The 22,975-nt window shown below is 39.2% G+C and overlaps 1 protein-coding gene across 1 annotated transcript in view; it reads left to right on the forward strand.

Moving 5' to 3' along the window:
• The window catches only part of PRKN (parkin RBR E3 ubiquitin protein ligase), a gene marked incomplete at both ends in the record, with an annotated part of 562,188 nt that overhangs the window by 537,366 nt on the left and 1,847 nt on the right, over positions 1–22,975 (forward strand). The window contains 2 exon segments of the mRNA XM_079550324.1: positions 7,838–7,924; positions 20,570–20,687. Coding sequence (XP_079406450.1) covers positions 7,838–7,924; positions 20,570–20,687 — 205 coding nt within the window.

Consider the following 22,975-nt stretch of genomic DNA (forward strand, 5'->3'; position numbering starts at 1 on the left):
TATTTGCTGGTTTTCTGTAACTGACAGTTGGCAAAGCCACAAATCCTAAGTGCATGTAGCTGCTGCAGATGGTAAATATTCCGATTTAAAAGGTTATTGCTTGTAAGCACAAAACATATGAAAAGATAGGGCACGTGGCTGGTGGTCACACTCTCAGTGCTGGATAGAGAAGTGCCAGAGGCAAAGTCAGCCCAGTATTTAAAATGTGTGGTTCACAGCGGTGGCACAGCAAGGAGTGTGACATTTGGTTGTGTGGTTTTTGTTCAGTTGGTGTTTGTAGTTGTTTTTTAAGGATTGACTGACTTTAGATGAAAATAAGTAATAAAGTACACTGTTTCAAAGTAAAAAATGCTTTGTAGTTGTTTCTGGAGATTTGAACTCCAGCCAAGAGTCAGATTGCTTACTTACTCAAAATGAGAGTATATACAAGGCTGCTCTGAAAGTAACACCTCCTATTTTATTATGTTGGCCTGCAACATCAGAGGCAGATGTTTGTGGTATGACAGTAGAGGTAGAATCTTCCCACCGATACGCCACTACATGTTGTTGCTGTGTGAGAGACAGCAGCAGAGGGGCAGTCTGACAAAATGGCATCTGACACAGAGGTGCAGATGAAGCAAAGGTGTGAAGCTGAATTTCTCCATGTGGAAAAAATGGCGCTTACTGACATTAATCAACACTTGTTGAATGTTGATGGAAACCAACCAGTGGATGTGAGCAGTGGGTGGTGCATTTCAGCAGTGGCGAAAGCGACAGCAGATCACCTCCTCTGGTGCAGATTTTTGCAAGTGTGGAATGCAGGCTCTTGTTCATTGCTGGTGAAATGTATAGCTAATGGTGGTGACTGTGTTGAAAAGTGTTTTGTAGCTGAGAATTTGCTCTATCAAATGGTGTTGTTGTGCCTTTTTGTATCTCTTTGTAGTTTCCATGGAAATAAACAGGAGGCATTTCCTTTGGAGCAACCCATGTATGTGTGGTAAAACCTTTTCCAGTCAAACATGATGTCAGGATTGTTTTTTTTTTTACAGAATCACAGAACCACAGGCTGACAGGAAACTGTGGGTCCACCTCCTCCAACCCCAGCTCAAGCAGGGACACCTGGAGGAGGGTGCCCAAGCCTGTGTCCAGGCTGCTTTTGAAGATCTCTGAGGAGGAGACACCTCAGCCTCTGGGCAGCATGTTCCAGCACTGAGTTACCTGCACAGTATGGAAGTGTTTCCCAGTGTTCAGAATATCTTGTGTTTCAATTTGTGCCATTGCCTCTTGTCCTGGCATTAGGCACCACTGACAAGAGCCTGGCTCCATCCTCTTTGTCCATAAATACCTTCAGGAATTTGTAGATATTTATGAGATCTCCTGAAGCCTACTCAGTCCCAGCTCTCTCAGCCTTTCCTCAGAGCAGAAATGCTCTGTCACCTTCACTGGGCCTTCACTGGACTTTTTCCAGTAGCTCCACATCTCTTGTTTTGGAGATCCCAGAACTGGACTCACCGGCCCTTGGTAGAGAAGGTCACCTCCCTCACCCTACCAGAAATACTTGCTTAAGGCAGCCTGGGATACCGTTAGTCTTAATTGCAGCTAGGGCATGCTTTTTCACCAGGAAGAATTCTTCTCTAGCTATGTATCACTTAGTATTGGGATTATAACTCATCCTTTGTAAAGTGTAATTGAAAGCTATATTTTTTTTAAACAGAAATACACTATAAAGAGAGATGACATCGAGTATTATTGGCAGAGCCAATCTATATTGAGACTTTTTTATAGCTTTGATTTCCTTTAAAGCATACTCATATTTTTTTCTATGAATCATTTCTCCAATCAGCAGCCTATAGTTTGACTGCAGAAGTTTATTTAGAATTGAACCTTGTGCCTTGTATGCTTCTACATTTTTAAAGGCTTTTTTTGGCCAGTTGATCATGTTGTCTGGTGAAAAAAAAAAGGAATTCATTGCCGTTTCATTGTTTTATTTCTGTTACTATTCAATAAATCATTCTCAAGGCAAAATATACATATATTTGCAGTATGCATATATACAGTTTAAAAAAAAAAAAAAAACTGCTACTATGATGTGAAAAAATAAACAGCCATACATTTGCTCTGTACAATTTTAGAAATTGCTAGCTGGAACTTGCAGGAGCTTCTGAGTTGTCAGTGTCTACTTATTTGCTCTCCCCTGTATTATTTTCATTTACTAAAAAAACAAATCATGGACATACTTTACTTCTACTAGGCTGAGTTTTGACTGTATGAAACAGGGTGTGGTTCTTTTGAGTAGTGATCTGAGATTACTTGCAGGGTGTCCAATGTTTAAACGTCGGAAATTTTCTCCCTTACAGTGCTGCTTTGTGATCTCAAACTGGTCTTTTTGAAATCTGTCCTCAATGACATTCAGGTTTTCACATCAGTTTAATTGACATCATTGTATTTTAAGGTTTTGTGACTGAGGGGTATTATGAATTAGGCTCCAGTCAATAAGGTAGAAATAGTAGAGCTTTGTTGCTTCATGGGAGTAGGGTAAGGTTCACTTGCAGTTCCAACGTGCTCCAATGCCCTGAAGTTCAAAGCTTTACAAGTATCATAGAATGAGGAAATTTTTTGTTTTGGTGTATAATATATAACCAAAAATGTGCTAAAATACATAAAAATGAGTCTACTTAGTTCCATGTATGTCTTAGTTTATGCATTGCTTGCTGTGTATTCCTTTTTAAATTACTTCAGAGTTCTATTACAGTAGCATTGCACATGCATTTTCTGACAGCTCTTTAAATAATGAAGTTAGCTGCTGTCACCTGTGGTTTATTTCACCTTTAGGTTGAATTGTGGTTGTAACGTAGTGCTCCTCTGTTTTGTTTAGAGGTCTGGGGGGACTTGATTTTAGAGAAAGGAGTGGGTGGGGGTTTTGAAGATTGATTTCCTGAAATACATGTTTTCCTGGAAAAGCAAAATAAAAGTAGTAATCCCTGCATTTTAAATGTAAGGTGATGGATCTGTAATTTTTCTTTGTTCATACGGTCATAGTTTTGAGAGACCTTTGCCTCTCTTGCCTTCTAGTTTTATGCTACGGTCAGGGTGTTGATCCTGCCTTCGTTCAGTAGCTTTAATTTTCCTGATTGTCATCTGTAGTGATTGGCCGAGACAGCCAGCACTGAATGAGTAAAGGAAGATCAAGAAAAAATGCAGAACAGAGAAGCAAAAACAATTTTGATAAGGCTGGTTGTCAGTATATTTGCTATGACAATAGGTCATATCAGATTTCATTCTATGACGAGATTACAAGTTTGATTAAAAGAAAAATTAATTACACAAAAACTTCAAACTACAGAATGTTCTGATAAGGAAATCACCACCATAATATATCCATAAATATATCCACGGGGGGACTGATTTGTAGCTGAAATGTTTAGGATGTGTGCAGCAGCATTGTCTCATTGCTGTCAGCTGGCAGAGTATGCATGCATCACTGGGCAGTGGTCCTGAGGTTTAAAAACTGTCAGATCACAGAAAGTAGTCCATGATCAGCAGAGTATTGCTAGCAGAATTCAATAAGGACTGATAGGAAACCTGTCACAATTCAACACTTGACAGTGACCCAGAATAAATACAAAGACTCCACTGATACAGCACTGCAACAATACAAAGATTAGCCAAATATAATTAATGACAAAAGCCACTCCCCAGAAAAGTGCCATGAATATTATTTGGGGATGGGGAGAGAGAAGGGGAAACTCAGAGTTTCTCTGCTCTGTTGAAGAAAATTATATATATAATGATTATAATACGTAAGTACTTTCACAAGAAGAATATAGGAAATACTGAAAGACTGTTTTACTCAAGAAATGTGGGCAGAAAGTAGTAGTTGGAAGCTGAATGCATAAAGAGTCAAAGTAGAAATTAGATGCAATTCTTAAAAGTGATTTTGAAGGGCCATTAGAACACTGTACAAGAAGTATTAGTCGGTCTTCCCTGGATTTGAATGTTTGTTTTGGCCAAACTGTATGTCACACACAGTCTGTACTCTGTCTAGCTAATAGCAGTGGATGTCGGAGGGAAAACTGAGCATCCCAAAGGTAAATATAGACTGCACAAGTCCGGTAAGAAATCTGGGGTGCATACCTGAGTTCAGTACACTGAAGCCCCTAACAGTGCACCCATAGTGCTGCAGCTTAAACCTCAGCTATGACTATGTCAGTAAATTTGCCTTTGTTTTGTAGACTCAAGAGGAGGTGAAAGTGTGAAAGAAAAGGAGCCTTCAGTTGAGGAGTAACCTAAAAGTAACAGTAGGGAGCCAAAACTTGAAGCTTTGTGTAGGGATAAGAATGGAAGTATTGAATTGAAGTTGGAAGAAATCTTATTTTAGCAGGAATACTTCACAAGCGTTATAGGGAGATATTATCAGTGCTAGAAAAGAAAAATGAGACATATGCAGTAGGCAAGAAAATGAGAGTTATGGTGTGTAATACAAAAGAAAGCAAATCTTTGAAAAAGAAAAAGACAAAATCCTGTTTCCAAAAAAACAAACAAAACAACAACAACAACAACAAAACAATGAACAGCTCAGCATATCAATGACAAACTCCTTTTCCTCTAAAATAAGAGCTACAGTCTGCTCTCTCTTCCAGACTTGAAACTTTATAAAAGGCTTGATCAGGAATAACTCTGTCTATAGCTCAGCTTCATCATCCAGTGTTTCTTTCAGCACCAGTTGTGGCACTTTGCACAGGTCACGTCTGGAGTGCAAATTCCCTTCAACTGAACAGAGTTTGGACTGATTTTACCTTTTGTTTGAGTGATCATAGAGATGGGAGAATTTTAAAAGCAGGATCTGGATCCCTGTTGAGATTTTTAAAACCTCCTGTTTTGAGGTCATTTGGATTCAGGGTTTCTGCTTGGACCTATCCATACATTTTTGCAGATATTCCAAAGCCTGTAATAGCATGCACACAGGTTATATTAATTTCCAGTGTCCAAATCCCTTAAGTGCTGCAGGAATTTTCCTGCTAATCCTCATTTTAATGCATAAACCTAAAGGGTAGGTTTAGGACCTTTGGGATTTATTCTTTGTGCTAGCTGTTTTACAACTGAAGAATCTTTCAAGGGTAACAATAGTAAGTGCTAAATACACTGTTCTTGAACAGTTTGTGTTATCATAGTAATCTGCCAGTTTTTCAGTAAATAAAGGAAAAGAAAGTGTGACTGTTGTTAGTAATTGCACTACTTACAGTAATTTTTAAACACATTGTAATATTAAACATATGCAAAAGTGTTAATCCTGGGTGAACAACTTAGATCTTTTTATTTCCAAGGGCAAAATAACAGAGTTAGTGTTAATCAGCCACAAAATACAAGTTAAATGACAGCATTTTTGTGGTTGCTGTATTTCATTACTGAAAGTTTATTATATTTTTCATGTTTGAATGTAAAAACTGAATGGAGCTACCACAAACTGCTCTTTGTTGTAAATGATGTGCATTTTCTTTATGATGCATGCTTTGCCATATAAAAGGCAGTGCTTAATGTGTTTCTGTTGGGAGATGCCTATTTATTCTGACAAACCGATCAGCCTCCAGGGTGTTCTTTTGCCACAGAACTGATTTTACATCTCATCCATTATCTAATCAGATGTGAAAAAAGTATCCTGGCTCAACAAAAAAAATCAAGCTTTGTCTCATCACAAGCATGTGACAGGGTCACTCATGGGCTTACTTGCAAGATACAGAGTGGTTAGTGGAGAGTTCAGTTTACACACTTATGCACACTTGCACTAGAGCAGGCCTCTGAGGAAAATGCTAGTAAACACATTGATCCTGCTCGTGAAGGGTTTTTGTTTAAATGTAAGAATAGAAAGTGGCCTCTTTAGTGAGAAAATGCATTTCACATCCTTAAATAACGCAGAATGAGATTATGGATTTTATTGTTGTAATAAATAGCAACACTTTCTAAACTACATTGTGAAGCAGCTGAAATATCTTTGCAATATGTATGTCCTGGTTTGGTTTGGTTTTTTTTTCAATCTTTCTTCAATACATCCTCCTTTTTAATATTTATGAAATGTTTAAAACTGCAATTTTAGGAGATTGGAGAGAATAAAGGAAGTGAGGCATTCTGTGATCATGCAGTGATACTGCGACTGTATACAAAGCCCTTTCAGACAAATGTTTTCAGTCTGACGTATTCATAAGAAATAAATTCTGGAAGGAAAAAGAGAATAGGACTTATCCAAAGAGGTACAGTTAAGCCAGCCATAGCTTCAGTTGCTACAAGATAACAAATCTTGGAGATATTAGATATTCAGAGAGAGTACATCTCTACATGCTTGAACAATGTTCAACAAAAAAGAAAAACTTTTAAGTGCAAATAGTTGTAATTGCATGATACTGGATTATAATAGTGCAACCTTCATATAGCATACCTCGCAGAAGTGTCTTCCTTGTTACTGTTTGCTAAGAAGCACATAGGAATTAAGAGATCAATGTCAGCTGGAGTAAAGGAAAACATTTTAAATCACTGACAAAATAGTGAGAGAAGTGGCAGGAGAGCAAGTGATTTGATTCGATACTTTTGGAAGGTAGAGCATTCACTCCATTTCTTCACTCCTAATTTCCCTGGCTTTTTGAATAATAGACTCAACCCTTTTGGAATTGCACAATGCTGCTTTTTGTAAAAGCATCATTTCGTTAGCATGACAATGAAATACAACTTTCAGTCGTTCTTAGAAAAGTGACAATAAGGCTTGAAAGACTTCAAAATGAAATTGGAAAAGATGGAATTTTTGTCAGACAAATGTCTCAGTGTCATGTTCTCCTGATATCCTTTATTCATTACAAGCGAATGCAGCTCTGTATCTAAAAATCAAAGCTGTTTTATCAGTCTTGCTTATAATACAGGTCAGAACAGCTTACTGCTGAGAGATCTTTCAGAGTCTAGACTGGCATCAAGACAGCGTGGCTTTAAAACAGCAAAAGAGAGACTCATTTTACATTATTGACTTTCCCTCTTACCTGCAAGGACACAGAATTTAATGCAGCAGTGATGAGTCAAAGATTTTGACACATGTCAAGACAGATATCTTCATTTCAGAGTTTAAAAAAAGGCATTGAATGTGATATGTATGAAGCAGTTTGGATAGGAGAGGCAGCTCAAACTGGTAGAGGAACAATTGTTTTATGCATCTGCAAAAGAATGAACTCTTATGTAAAAAAAAATGTTACTGAAGGTAGATGAAATCAAAACAGTTGCTAGAAATCTAACAAGGGTCTCATGGGAGTCCCTTAAAACCCACGCTAAGTAACCTATCATTGCACTCTGACTGTGGACTTCTTAAACCAATTTATAGAAGTCCATATCAAGGGTATAATTCTCTAGAAATCAGTGCTTTTATATAACTTCTATAAAGTGATGATCTCCTAGTAAATTCAGTAATGGTTTTCCATAGAGAATGCATTTGACTCAGAAGTACCAATAGGCTGCTTCCTTTAGCAAACACTATAAAGCAGAGCTGCCTGTTTTAGCCACCACCCTTCTTGTATAGATTTTGTTACAGCAGAAACACACGGAGAGGTATGAGTATGATTTTGTCCTGAAACTGCCGGTGTAGCAAAATCTCATTTTTAATAATGGCATTTATTTTATTTCACTGAAGAAGTGTATGATAATAACTGCAAAATTGCCATGTTAATGATCAGATTGTATAAAGAGACGCACAATTTGGAGGATTATGGGAAATTAATGGGATGAGGAGGCCAAGAGATCGTCTGCTGTATAACTCTTCACGGCTGTAATCTGCTGTCTGCATCCCTAATGTGTTTTTATCACTTCTGTGTTTTGGCTTGTTTTCCAGTTTGTGTTCTGCCGTGAATGTAAAGAAGAATACCATGAAGAGGAATGCAGCTCTTTCCTCAGCACACAGGGAGCTGTGACCCAGAAGGTAGAGATACCCACAACTCATTGCATCTTGATCATTCTCCTTTGCCCAGCAAGAGTGACATTTGTTAAGTTGATCCTAATTATAATCCTAAGCCAAAACAATTTTGTTCATGATGAATTATTCTGGCCATTGGGGTTGATTTTGTGGTAGATTTCAATTGCTTTGATTGACAGAGTTGTCAGGAGCACACAGAGGTCTGCCATCAGTTGATAAGGAGAAGCTCTTCCCAATGGGCTTCTGGGGCTGTCTCTATTTAATGTGAACACCTCTGAAAGGCTTTCTTTAGTCTTGCTGCCTCGCAGCTTATATTCAGTGCACCAGCCAGGAAATCACGTGGGTTTGGACTGAATAACAAGGTTTTTGTAGAGCCTGTGGGAGAAAGTGCTGTTGATAATTTATGTTTTAGCTTAGAGAAATAAAAAATGGATTGCCTAGGCTAGAAGCTGTTAGCTGATAATTACTCTAGGCAGTTCTGTAATGTTGTGACTATTGTAGCTGTAGCCCTGGACAGGAAATTGTTTTTCTTTCCTGGCATTTCTGTTTGAGATTGAAGTGACTGAAGTTTCCCTGCTCTCCATGACTAATCAATCACAGTCAATTAAAACAAAACAAACAACTACAACAGCAACAAGAAACAGGAGAGGTTCCCCCTAAGTATCTAAATATCTCACAGCTTGATGGCCAGGCTGATCTTCTAGGAAATAAAACACTATAATTCAGATGTCTGGAATGCTTGATGTTAAGAGGTAAAGCTAACCCAGGCCCCAGGCAGTTCAACACAGTAGATGCAGGATTGTAAGCAGGTGCTGACAGGGTGTGCAGCCAGCTCTCAGCTATGCATGCACAGCTCCTGTCAGCACCTACTGGCAGGCTCTGTCTTAAGCTGGCATTTGGGCCTCACTCTTTGAATGCAGAGACTGAGATGGAGCTAGGAACCTGAAGGGAACCTTTCCCATCAGTTACTATGAGGTGGTTCTTTTACTATACTTTGGAGACAACGCAGGAGGCTGCGACCGATGTAGAGATGTTTCTCTTTAACTTTTCTTAGTGAAGCTCCTCTACTTTATAAAAAAGAACCAATGCTCATCAAGACAGAATTAAACAGATGGTATCCTAACACGCAGGACATCTGTCTCCAGTGCCCTGCAAGTGGTGTATAGTAGGAGGCTCAAAATCCATCTAGCCCAGAGCCCTGTCTCTGACAGCTCTCAGTTACTGATGTCTAGAGAAAAGTGCATGACTGTAATCATGCTTCATTCTCTGAATGTTTTCCCAGCTTCTCGAGACTTATGATTCAGGTATAGAATTTTGTATTTAGCAGCGAACAGCGAATTTTTATTCCTTAAATTTGTGCAACCTCCTTTTGAAGCCATATGTATACTTCTGTCATTCACATTACTTTGTGATAGGGAGCAGCTTGCCTGTCCTCTGTGAAGAATAAGCTTGCTTGTTTGCAGCAACCTTAGAAAAGTGTTCCAGCTCCCATTCACATCTATGTAAAAACAAACAGCTTCAACAAAGACATTGGAAGATTCTTAAGTTAAAGTATCCAATAACTTGGTGAAGTAAATCTCAAAATCTTACCCAAATTATACAGAGCTAGAAATTGAACATGAATAGTGTACCTCTTATCCACCAAGCTATTTATGTCACTGTACAAAGTACTTCAACAATTTTGAGTCATTGAAAATTAGAGCGTGTATAATTTCATGCTGCATAAAGTTAGAAGACCATAGGAAAAAGTGGTTTATTTTAAAGACTTGCATATTGCTCTAGCTTCTCCTAATATTAGTTTGAGTGCTACATCCATCTAATCCCAAGTCTCGCCCAGTTAGATCTGTTAGCTTAGGGAAGTTGATTACTATTGATGTTCCAGTGTAAAGTGAACATTTTAGCTGCTCATGAAAAACTTCCATTTTCACTGGTCTTGAAAAAGCTGTTCCAAGAATAGTTAAATGGTGTCAGGATATCTCTTTTAGCTGTGCAAGTCTGTTCCCCAGTACACAGAAGATTAGAGACTACTCAAAATTCATTCCGACGCTAACTTGTGTGGAACACAATTGACTTACATCAGCCTTCTTGTTCTTAGAAATGCACTGATCAAATTCCTCCACAAGATGGTGATGTGCTACTAGAGAAATGTTTTTACTCGCTTCTAGCAAACACTTGAGCAAACTGGGATCTAGCTAAAGCAGTACCAGCCGAAGTGCTGGTGAGATGCTCTTTTCATCTGAATTGCACCAGTAAAAAATTGTCTTGCATACATCACAAGTGTATAATGCATACAAAACATTCACAAAGCTTATGTGGAAAGAGGTGCATGTGGGACTGTTTCATCTGTTTCACTGACATTGATTTAAATATTTATCCACCTGTATTTTCTGCTTTTGTCCTTTTTGTCCTCTTTCTGTGTGTGAGAGCTTTTGAGAATTTGCTATTATTGTACTATTTTTCAGACTATTATAACTTTGACCATGTCTGTCTAGTTAGGAATAATACATTTCCAGGGTTGCCTTTTAGGGCTTAAGTTCCTCCAGTTTGACTCTTACCTTTTCCCCTAGTCAGGATCCTTTCCATTTCATTTATGTTACAAACAGATCTTACTGCCACAATAGCTAGTAGTCAGATTTAAGAGTCAACCACACATGCAGTCACCAAACCATTCTGCTCCAGAACTGATGGATCACAAGATCACAGGATGTGTAGTTTTGGGAAAATATCTTCTATCAGAAAAATACAGTTTTTATTTTATCTCCTGGCAGCTATAATAGTAAAAGGAATCTTCCCTTTCCTTAGTGTTTCTACACTCACTTGTATGTCTTGACATTTCAAGTGTAAGAGGAAACACTGTGGATAGGTTTAGGCCTAAGTCAGTATGGTGGCTATGAATGTAGGGGATCATGAGGAGTGGAAAAGAACTTGAAGCAAAGCCAAAAAGTGCTATTGTGGAAAAAAATGGATGGGCAAGGATTGATGGCGACATTGAGAGTGAGAAGAGCTATGCTGCTACCAAAGCATGCTCTTGTGGTCCCGATATCAGAGCACCAAGAGAGCCATCTGCTGCCTAGGCACTGCCCATGCCATTCCCCTGCTTCACCAGGAACAGGGAAGCATGAGACCTGGCACTGCACACCTCCCTCCTTGCTGTTTAGGTTAGAAAAAGAGAAATCCAGCAATGGGAATGCAGAGAATAAGCTAGCATTAAATACTGGCATATTAAGCTCTTACATATTTGTGTGCAGATATTGTGTGGTCTATTGGGATGGATAAAATGTCCTCTTTTCTACAAACGTTTCCATTTTTAGCCCTGATCTCCTGTTGAAAACTCATCCTAAGAATGTACTGATTATTTCTCATCTTAATGCATAGGTTACATAATTCTAGGGGAAAAAATATATATCTGAGCCAACTTCGATTGACAAGCTTTCTTTTAAGAACATTGCAGTTTCTTAGGGCTATTTGAAGATTAGAATGTGAGAAGTAATCATGTTTGATGGATTAAAAGGCACAGTGTGTATGATGGAATCAGTGATACAATAAAGTGACTCCAGCCAGATTTAGATTTAGAAATAACTGCTTAGCACCTGCTACCTACACCACAAAACCTGGATCCTTTTAACCTCGCTCATAAATAGACGGAATCCAGCTGTAAACCAGCTTCCTCTCTTAATCCACAATTTAAAATTAGACTAGCTAAACTGGCACAAAACCGTTCTGAACAGTTTGGTTTTTAGCACTAACACTAGCACAACAACTGCTGTAAACCTAAGCCTGCATGCAACATCCTTGGTGGCTAATGTCTTAAAACTTGCCAAGTTGTCCCTTCTGCTCCAAGCTTAGCTATTAAAATGGTATCAAGTCATATGTACTCTTAGTCCCAGCCTGAATTGCTGCTTTGCTAGTTCTAGCAGCCCCAGCCCTGCAAAGTGTGTGATTCAGGAAAATCTAGCACTAAACATGAAAGTTTAGGTGTTGGTGCAGCTACAAATTAACAGTTTCCATTACATAAGTTACAGAATAGGTTGTGTGAATGTCTGCCATTTTCTTAAACTGAAAAAATCTTGCTCCCCACTGAAGGTGCTCATTTTAGACTAGGTTCACTATGTGTGCAAAGTCAAGATTTTATTGTCTGTCTTATCAAAATATTAACAAGCAAATCAAAGAACTATTTTTAGTCCATTTACAATAACAGCAGGACTTACCATTCAAATTTAGTCTACCTGGACTTATGCAAGGGTTTTGACATGGTCTCCTACAACATCCTTATCTCTAAATTAGAGAGATATGGATTTGAAGGCTAGGCTATTATGTGGATAAAGAATCAGTTGGATGATCTTAGCCAGAGGGTTGTAGTCAACAATTCTGTCACAAGTATCCACCAAGGGTCCATCACTATGGCCTTCCAATACTTAAAGGAAGATTATGAACAGGAGGGAAATCAACTTTTTACACATGTAAACAGTGATAGTACAAGGGGGAATGGTTTTAAACTAAAAAGGAGGAAATCTAGGTTAGACATTAAGAAGAAATTTTTTTCTCAGAGGATAGTGAGATGCTGGAATAGGTTGCCCCGAGAGGTTGTGGATGCCCCATCACTGGAGGCATTCAGGGCCATATTGGGAGGGGCCCTGGACAGCCTGATCTGGTGGGTGGCAGCCCTGCCTGCAATAGAGGGGCTGGAAATGGATAATCTTTATGGTCACCTTCAACACAAGCCATTCTATGATTCTATGATAGTTAAAATTATGGATATGCAAAGTTTCTGATGTTTTTCTGGCATTATGTAGGACTTATTCAACAACTTTTTTTGCCTCATTCTTCACTGACAACTGCTCTTCATAGCAGCTTTCCTTAAGCACATGGGTCGGAAGGTGAGGACTAGGGAAGCAATGTCCATCCCACTGTAAGCAAAGATCAAGTTCATCTACAGAACCTGAACATTCATAAGTGTATGGGTCTGGATGACAATCTTTCCAGACTGCTGAGCAGATTAGCTGATGTAGTCACCAGTCCACTCTCAATGATATTTAAAAAGTCATGGCAGTTGGATGAGGTCCCTGGTGACTGGAAAAAAGGTAACGGAGCACCTGTTTTTAAGAAGGGTAGAAAGAACAACCCAGATTCTGACCTGTCAGCCTCACCTCCATGCAGGAAAAGATCATGGAGCTATGCTAAGGTACATAGAAGGGAGATGGATGATACAAGCCAACCAGCATGGCTTCACCAAGAGTAGGTCCTGCCTGACCGACCTACTAGCCTTCTAGTCCCCAAACCTGCCCTTTTCAAATCAAACCTCAGTTGCTTGTTGCTTGGGTCCCAGTTTTTACTATGCCCCAATAGTTGTTGCAGGATCCAGTTGTCAACTGTTTTTTTTCTACTGGCAGTATATGACTTACCTAGAGCTCCTGCCAGCCCAGGAGTCTCTCAGGACAAACCGCAATTAGTCCAGCTCTTCAACTGAGATGCAGCAAAGCCTGGAAGTACATTTTTTTCCAGATCTGATTCAGTTCATCAGTACATGCTGCCTGGATCCTGACTACAGATGCAGGATTCAGACCTTAGTCATACACCTTCAAGCAAGTGATAAGCTCTGAAGCAGAGCCATCTGATAACTTCTCAGAAGTGCTCTTAGAGGCTCTGTGCTTGCAGAGGTGTAACATGAAAACATACCCAGGCACATTAACATCCAGGAAAGCCTGTAACATCATCTGGCACTTTGCTGAAGTCTTTTATGTTGTTGTTCCTGGAAAGGCTCCCATCTTACCTGGGTTGGAAGTGAACCATCCTTTATTTCCTCCCATTGCCTCATGTATGCAGATCTTTAAATTGCCAGTAGGTGGTATAAAATACTCAGCTGTGTCTTGCTAGATTTCCCTTCCCAATCACTGAACATCTGTCTCATCTCTTATGAACTTTTTGCTGTAGATTTCCAGCAAGCACAAAGAATTGTGAAGGCTGGTCTCTGTATAGGTGGCAGCTTTCTGTAGTTATGCAGGAAAACATATTGGCTCACTGTGAACAGGAGCTATTTCAGAATTTAATTCTAATGTGGAATTCCCAAACAAAGGCACTCACATAAAATTCTTAGCTGAATTACTGAAATGGTAAAATCCTAAATATTAAGCTAATGCTTCACGAAAATCAGGTTTGATGCAATGTATTTCTTACAGCATTGTAAGTGGATGTGAGCATAGTGAGGCAATGCATGGTGCATTTCAGTAGTGACAGTAGTGACAGTAGCTACAGTGGGTCACTTGTGCATTGAGTATGGCATTCTGGCTCTTGTTCATTGCTGGTGAAAAAATGCATAGTTAACAGTGACTATGTTGAAGAGTAGTTTTTGTAGCTGAGAATTTGCTCTAGCAAATAGAGTTGATGTGCTTTTTGTATCTGTTGTAATTTTGATGGAAATAAATAGGAGGCATTACTTGCATAGCAACCTGCATATTATTTTAAAGAAGTAGTAAAATTTTTTCTTTGAAAATTCAGCGAATGGTGAATTAGTAGGGAAAAACATATGTATCACATTGGTCTCCACTGGTATCTGAATCAGCTCTTGGTTATGGATATTTTGTGTTTATGCTGTAGAATACTACAATTATCACTTACACAATTGTTTATTCACTATTGCAACAAACCTTCCATAGTGCTTTTAGAATAGTGGAAGACAAAAGATGTGGTATTTGAAATGGTATGTGATGACCAAGAGTTAAAATGAAAAGCATGCAGTATCATAGAATCCTAGAATGGCTTGGGTTGGAAGGGACCTCGAAACATCATCAGGTTCCAAACCCCCTGTCATGGGCAGGGCTGTCAATTGCTAGATTAAGTACTAGATCAGAGCACCAACCAACCTGACCAAGAACACCTCCTGGGATGGGGCATCCACAACCTTTGTGGGCAGCTTGTTCTAGTGCCTCACCGCCTACTTAGTGAAAAACTTCCCTAACATTTAATCATCTGATCTAAATCTCCTTTCCTTTAGTTTAAAATCATTCCCACTTTTCCTATCACTATTTACTTGTGTAAAAAGTTGATTTCCCTCCTGTTTATAATTTCTCATTAAATATTGGATGAGTCTTCTCAAAGCTAAACAATCCCTACTCCCTCAACCTTTCATTGTAGAAGAAGTGCTCCAGCTCTCTGATTATCTTCATGGCCCTCCTCTGAACCCACTCCAACAGTTCCACATCCTTCCTGTGCAGAGGTGGGGGCAGGCCTGGACACAGTACTCCAGCTGGGACCTCTGGGGCAGAGCAGAGGGGGACAGTCACCTCCCTCTCCCGGCTTGCCACCCATCTGCTGATGCCCAGGATACTGTTGGCCTTCTGGGCTGCAAAAGCACACTGATGGCTCAGCAGATTTTTCCAGCAGGGCTACTGTCAAGGAGTTCTTCTCCCAGCCTGTACACAAACCTGAGATTTCCTTGACACAAGTGCAAAACCTTGTTGTTAGCTTTGTTGAATCTCATTAGGTTCACATGGGCCCATCTGTGTAGGCTCTTTTTTCTACTGGAAAAAAAGGGGAAAGTTAATTGCAATGCTAAATGGTAAATACCGACCTCAAAAATATGAATTATTTCACTGCATTTTAGTGAAAGAAAAGGCTACTCAAGAAGTGCTTCGTACAAAATATCTTTCAACGAGTCTCGAGTCACAGTATGAAATCTGGAACATCTATTATTAGACTATTGATTTTTTTTCCCATCAGATAAATTTAAAAAGTTAAATAAAACATGGCTGTACAAAAATGGTACATGTAGCTCAATTTCTTAAGTATCTTACACAATGGAAAAAGAAACTGAGGCTTGGATTCAGTAAGTGGTGTATTCCCAGTGTCAGGCACAGGACTCTTCAACTCACAGATGACTAATTAAAGGAACAAGAAAAATAACTATAACCTGGAAATGCCCTGTAAAATGAATCCTTATGTTAAAAATAAAGGTGCACTGGAAGAAATCTGAGAGTAGGTCTTGACTTCCTGTCTAGTGAGGAATAGATGGGAACTATACAGACAGAATTTAGCTTTCATATTTTGGGCCAGAGTAAAATAAAAAGATGTGACACTCTGCTTTTGTTTAAGAGGTTAAACTGACCGTCCGTTGCAGCTGTGTTGTCACTTACAGGAAAAAGCATATTCTTCCTTCCATTGGTCCAAAACAGTTACATGGAAATGACCTGTAAAGCAGACTAGATGTCTGCTTTAGAATGGTAATCATTCAGTATCTACTAGCTGCTTGAGTTTTGTATTAAACAAATCTTCTGATATGAACGGGACGTTCACACACAGGATGCAGAGTGAGAATCTTGATGTGCATTGTCACCAAACTGGAACTCTCTAGTTTTATTTAGTAAAAATTTTTTTTATATCAGATACAATACCCCATGTATAACATGGAACTTGGATTTTAGCTACTTGCTGCCATCACAGACCAGCTCTTTTTTGCAGTAGAGTTCCCTAGGCACATCAGGCCAGTTGACTCACATAAAGCTGCTTGGTGTGAGTGTAGCTGGACCTGAGTGGTACTGATACTATTTTTCCTGTGAGTGAAACATAATTGCATTGATGGATATCTTTCCAGTTACCATTTTAGTGTTTTGATTAGTTGAAGTCTTTCTCTAGATAAGAGCACTAGTCCCATAGATGAGTACACCTCTCTTTACAAGATTTTTGTCTCTTAATTTACTCAATTTTTTTTCAAAGCTCCTCTAGCCTATCTGATATCCTCTGTGCATGCTATTTTACCCCAGAACTTAAATAAAAAACATCAGTAAACATGACAGGAGATTACTCATGCAAAGATGTTCATAAGACAGCCCAGTAGAAGCTGAGAAAACAAAAGAAATTGAAGTTAGGCTGTCACCGACCCCTGCAGATCAGATTTCAAAAGATGAATCTGCTTTTGCTTGGTGCTCTAACCCAAAATAGTTATAGGCAGTGTTAATATAAATATTATGGAAGGAACAGAAGGAACAGTATTTCTAATGAAAAGGAAACTGCTTTGGACACATTTTTAAAATACTGCAAGACCAGCTCTTTTGCTTATCAGAGTCGAAATAAACAGCAACAACAAACAAGCAGGAGTCCAGCTACTACATTTACCGAAGCTGAGCACAACATGGTGTTTACAGCTTCATATTTATTTTGAACCACAGGCTTTCAGTTTTCAGATGTTGTTTATGCTATGCGAATTAAGTATGGTTGTAAAAGAGGAGTGCTTATATGAGACAATTTAATATGATGGCATCTGAATTTAACGTTATGTATCTAAAGCTTCTGATGCTTTTGAACAAGTTGTTCCATACATGTTTTTACTCTGGATGGTACTATTCAATTGCTGACTGAACACATACTTCAATTCCTTTACATAATTCTACTGACAAGGTGGCATGTGCCCCATTACCTGTATGAGCTGCTACATTAAAACAGGATGCTTTGCTTCTGTTTGAGCATGCTTTCTGTTTGATGTTTGATCATCATGCTTGATGTTGGTTAACTGTATGAAGAACTTTACCTGTACATGTTTTGTTGTAATGTTGTGTGGAGCTCAGCAGTCTCTGTGGTCTTTTTATCCCTCTTAGTTTTTCCAAAAGACTCAGTGTAGGAACAGAACAGAAGTAAATCTTCATCCTTCAGTGTGACCCAGAGATAGCAAGGTGAATTCTCTCACCGTCTCACTAAAAGGTATTGAAGAAGGGAGGCTGAAAAATGCTTGCAACAGCTCATCTGGAGCTTCCTGTTATTTATGAGTATTCTCTCCTTGTCATCATATGCGGAACGATTTGTAATCGAAAAAAAATCGTGAAGTGGAATGGATGGAATCTAGTAGCTTTTCAGTAATTATTTGACAAATACCCTATAATAACTGGGGAACTGGAGCATACTGCATCACAAGTGTAGCAAAGTCTGCCATCCATGTGGTGCATACCTGGAGTACTGGCAAAGCTTCCAATCCAAGCCCAGGCATATGCAAACCACCTCTGGCTGAAAGCTGTGGACTATTACCTATCCCATTGTCAAGGAGAGGTCTGCTAGCTTAGGGTGAACGAAGGTGATACAAGTAGACATTGCTAACGGAGAACTGCCATATAATTTTTCCTTTATTATTTGAGGAGAAAATGAAGATAAGTACATGTGCTTGCAGTCACTGTATGTGGAGCACTATATAGAGCACATGAACACTACAGTCTCGTAAATCTGGGAGGTATGATTTTTTTAATGAATTAGAGAGACTCTTATCAGTGTACCATTTTTCTGCATTTGCTTCCTGCAGCAGGAAGTTTTTAAACTCAGCATTCAGCAATACTAGGCATAAGAGGGATGTTTCAGCTCTAATGGGCTGGAAATAACATGCTGCTGAATCTATTTCATTCCAGAGGTTTTGCAAAGGAAAACATTAGTACAATAATTCACTCTGCTGTTGTCATTAATTTGTTCTTTCTCAGTGAATTGTGTATATGCAGTTTGCACTTGTTTATTTTAATTATTTCTGAGTGTTCCAAAGTTTGTCTTTGCTTTTAGAACTAAGGTCAAATGTCTTTATACAAATCCAATTAGCAATTTGGTGCGTGAAATTTTGCCTCAATGTCATCTGCTATTATGGCACAATAAAGTCATTTTCCACAATAAAGATGTGGAAAAAATACATCTCCAAGTCCTGAATCACATCATTTGGATTTTGACTATTTGGGAAAAAAATGGAGCCACTGTGGAGCTCTTCTGAGTTGAATACAAAAATTAAAATTGCATCTGGTCTTCTCTTATAGCCATTGTTTTGAAAATAATAGCAACATTTTTTTGCTGCGATAGCAATTTTCATCTTGTATTTATGGATGCTAAATAATTAATCGCTGTTGCAACAGAAGACATTAATATCCTCTTCCTTCTGTCACTGTGCAAACCGAAGTCCCACTGCTGTTCCTACCTTCCACATCTTCTGTTCAGGCCCCTCTGTGCTAGCTCAGATCTCTTGCTAAAATCACCCTTCTTTAAAGATCAAGGTGCTGTGAGATCAGTATAGATTATATTCTTTGCTATTAGCCTGAGTAGCATTTTCTATTTCCCAGAAGTTCCTAATGCACCATTCAATGAATGTCACCATTTGCTATGCTGCTCAATAACCCAGCAGTGTGCAGAACCTAACTCCACACTCAGAAGCAGAGAGGTAAAAGTAAAGATCACTTTTAGGATAGAGCTGAGACAAATTTGTTCATTTTCATTGCCTCTGCATCAGAAATACTGGCAAATGGGAGAAAAGTGAAGATCAGTAGAAGTATTTAAAGGCTCAGGTGACTGATACAATTAATAAAATAAAGGAAATGAGAGCGTAAAAGCATTTTCAAGGTTTTCTGATTAGAAGAGGCTGATTGTTTTAGATGCATGATGGAGCGACCACTAGATGAGTGTTCTTGAGATGTTGCTCTTTGTTACTCAATCTGAACTTGGGTGACTCCAGCCAAGAAGTAACCAACTGCATGTTGCTCACTGACACTGGAAAAAGTCATGTGTTTTATCCATAGCAGCTCAGTAGAAATCAGAGTTAAACTCATATCACATATTTCAAAGTTGGACCAACTTCTTTTTCCTGACTTGTTATAAATAAATATCTTAGAAATTCACCTAAGTGGGTACAAGTTGATTCACAGAGTGATCTGTAGTTATCCAGAAGGCAGAAACACAAAGAAACTGTAACAATTTTTACAAAGGATATAATTTAGTGTAAGGTCATTGTTTTTCCACATACTTGAAAAGCAAGAAACACAGTATGAGCAGATAGAGCAGCTTTTCAAGGCTGGAACCAAAACACAATGTTTACTTTGAACATCATTTCCAATCCTCTATGATAGAAATTACCCAGGGCACTGCCATCTCTTTTGTCCTTGTATTATCGTTCTAGGTAGGAGATTGCCAAGTAGGACACTTGTGTAGATTATGTAATTTTGTCCCACTCATAAATAGGACAAACACAGGAGTCCGTTTTACAGCCCTATTCATGATGACTTTTGCTGTCTGTGTTGTTCTAGCTGGGAAGATGCTTGCTTTCATTATTCACTAGGACTTTGTTACTTTTCCTCCAAAACCTTTGTGTTTCTTCTCTGTAGTTTATGAAGCCTTACACATGTGCACAAGATTATATTTGAATGAAATCTCTATCACAGAAACAAAGGAATATGCTTTCATCATTTTTTGTGATGAAAAAAACAGCTTTCTTCTAGGAACCTTGCTTGGAGGTATTGCATTGCCTCCAATTTGTTTTGCATTTCTTGCAACAAGAGATTTAACCCCTGAAGCAAATATCTCAAACCTGTATAAAATGTCAGTTCTCAACGGGATTCGTCTGATTCCAAGCTTCGCCTTTTGCTTTACTTGCCTGGGCGCCTCCGCAGCACGTCCCAGTGCCCACTGTGCCCTCCTGTGGGACTGCTTGGGCAGGGATTTGGAGGATGCCATTGATCTCTACCTGGCTGCAGAATCTCCGTCAGGTGGCACACACTCCTGCAGCCTGAGCAGGGAGGGCAGCCTGTGCCACAACCCAATGCATGTGCTGTGCCCACCACAGGTAAACAATCTGTGAGAGCTGCATAATTTTTGCTTCAAAATACAAAATGCAGCTTGCACTCATGTGTAAATTTTTTCTCTTTGCAGGGATATATAGTTGATGAAAATGCAGCCCTGCAAGCCCGATGGGAAGAGGCATCTAAAGAAACAATCAAGAAAACAACCAAGCCATGCCCCAATTGCCATATTCCAGTGGAGAAAAATGGTAAATTTATTAAACAACTGGTACTTAACTGTCATGTAGAATTAATGTTACAACATGTATATATGTATGAATGAGCATGTGCGCGTATGCATGCTATTAGGACAAGAGAGGAAAGGAACAAAGCTTGAATGTTCCCTTTGCCACTTTATCTAGGTTACCTTGAAAGCAGTCACTTAGTTCTGAAGCCACTGACTAAGTCTCACAAAACACTCGTGTATGTGATAGACAAGGAAAATGCTGCACTGGCTGTAGCATTAATATGTCTGAATGCCCAGCTAGTTGTATACATTTTGGAATGGAAAAAAATAGACATTTACAGGGCAAAACTCATCTCACACTGAAGCAAAGCACGAGTCTGATGAGGTCCAGAAGATTCACATCTGAAAGTGGAATTTAGGAGAATTACATGTGGTCTAGATGTCTAGATAGTATACAGCTGAGTTGAAATGAAATGAATCTCGACCTATTGAAATGCCCGCAGTAGAAGATCGAGTCTGAGGACGAAATGTGAGTGCTGACAAACTGCTTACACTGATCAGTGTCTTCCCTGTAGGGTGAAAAGTAATCTATTAGTAGTGGATTGGTTAAAGCAGGGAACAGGAACAGCAAATAGGCTACACTTTTTAGAATGTGCTGTTCTGAGATTTAGTTGTTTTAAAGTGAATTAATCCAAATACCTTAAAATCAAAATACCTAAGTATTGTATGAATACTGAGTATAGAGATTTCTTCTCCATTTTCCAGCATCAGTTATACAAATGAGACTTTGAAAATGCTAAGTGAGATACTGCAAACAGTAAGGAATGTTTGAAGCAGTGATACTGTGGAAATATTACTGAGGAAGAAATAGGACAAAATCCTGAGATCTGGGGTATGAGGAAAGAAAAGAAGGTAGCTGGCAGATGGAAAGTGGGAGATTTCAAGCACAAGGAGCAGAAGGATTGAAAGCATGAATTCAGGAGTGGGAAGGGGAGATAAGATTTGGCAAAGTATAGTGAGCAAGGTAGGCAGCAAAAGAGAGAGAACAGAGGAGTAGGTCAGAAAAGTTATTTACAGGCTTATAAAATGAGCTGGAAAGCCAGAAGGTTGAACTGGGTTACAAATAGACAGAAATTGTGGCTGCTCATACTTATGGCATGTGAATGCACAAATAAAAAATCTTCTGGTTAGGCTGGAAGCAGTGCTAGGAGCTTTACTTTCTCCTACACTGTGTAACTTCATTGTTAATTTGTAGGCAGTTGTTGTAACACATCATAAATAGAATATCCCTATTTGACACTATGATATAATTTATATCATTCCAACTAGGGAAATTGCTTATAAAAACTACCAGTGTATCAAAAAATAAAAAATAAAGGCCATTATATTTTTTTTCCCCTGGAAGAAAATAATTATTTAAAACATTGTAAGAAGGAACAGACCTTTCCTTGACAGACCCATGACAGAACAGTGCCTCATAATGCAAAATGCCGAAGACACAGAAGCAAGGTAGGAATATTTCAGTGTACTGGAACCAGTTGGTAATGCTGCCATTCAGAAGGACCTTGACAGGCTGGGAAATGTGCTGAGTAGAACCCCATGAATTTCAACAAAGGTAACTGCAAAGGTCCTGAGCCTGGGGAGAAATAACTCCATACACCAGTACAAGCTGGGGACCAACTGGCTGGAAAGCTTTACAGAAAAGGACCTGAATGTCCTGGTATACAAGCTGAGCATGAGCCAGCAGTACCCTTGCAGCAAAGAAAGTCAGCCATCTCCTGGACTACATGAGGAGGAGCATAGCCACCAAGTCACGGGAGGTGATCCTTCTACTCTATGCAACTCTGATGAGACATGTCTGGAGTAGCAGGTCCAGTTCTGAGCTCCCCATTTAACAAGTGGATATAGCAGAGCAAGGCCAGTGAAGGGGCTACAGAGGCAATTAATTTAGAGGAAGGAGCATCTCATGAGCAGCTGTGAGAGTTGGCTCTGTTCATCCTGAAGGCTGAGGGGAATTTTACCAGTGTGCATAAGTACCTGATGAGAGTGGTAAAGAACACAGTCAGATTCCTCTCAGTAGTGTGGAGTGGAAGGACAAGAGGCAATGAGCCCAAATCCAAATGCAGTGATAAAATGTATATGAAAACACTTTTCACTGTGACGATGGTTGAAGACTAGGACAGGCTACCCAGACTGGTTGTGGTCTCCATTCTAAGAAACATTCAAAGCCTGACTGGACATAAACCTGAGCAGCCTGCTTTAGTTGACCCTTCTGTGAGCAGAAGGAGGTTGAGTTGGATCATTTCCCAA

Source organism: Tetrao urogallus (assembly GCF_951394365.1).
Source record: "Tetrao urogallus genome assembly, chromosome: 2".
NCBI classification, from domain to species: domain Eukaryota; kingdom Metazoa; phylum Chordata; class Aves; order Galliformes; family Phasianidae; genus Tetrao; species Tetrao urogallus.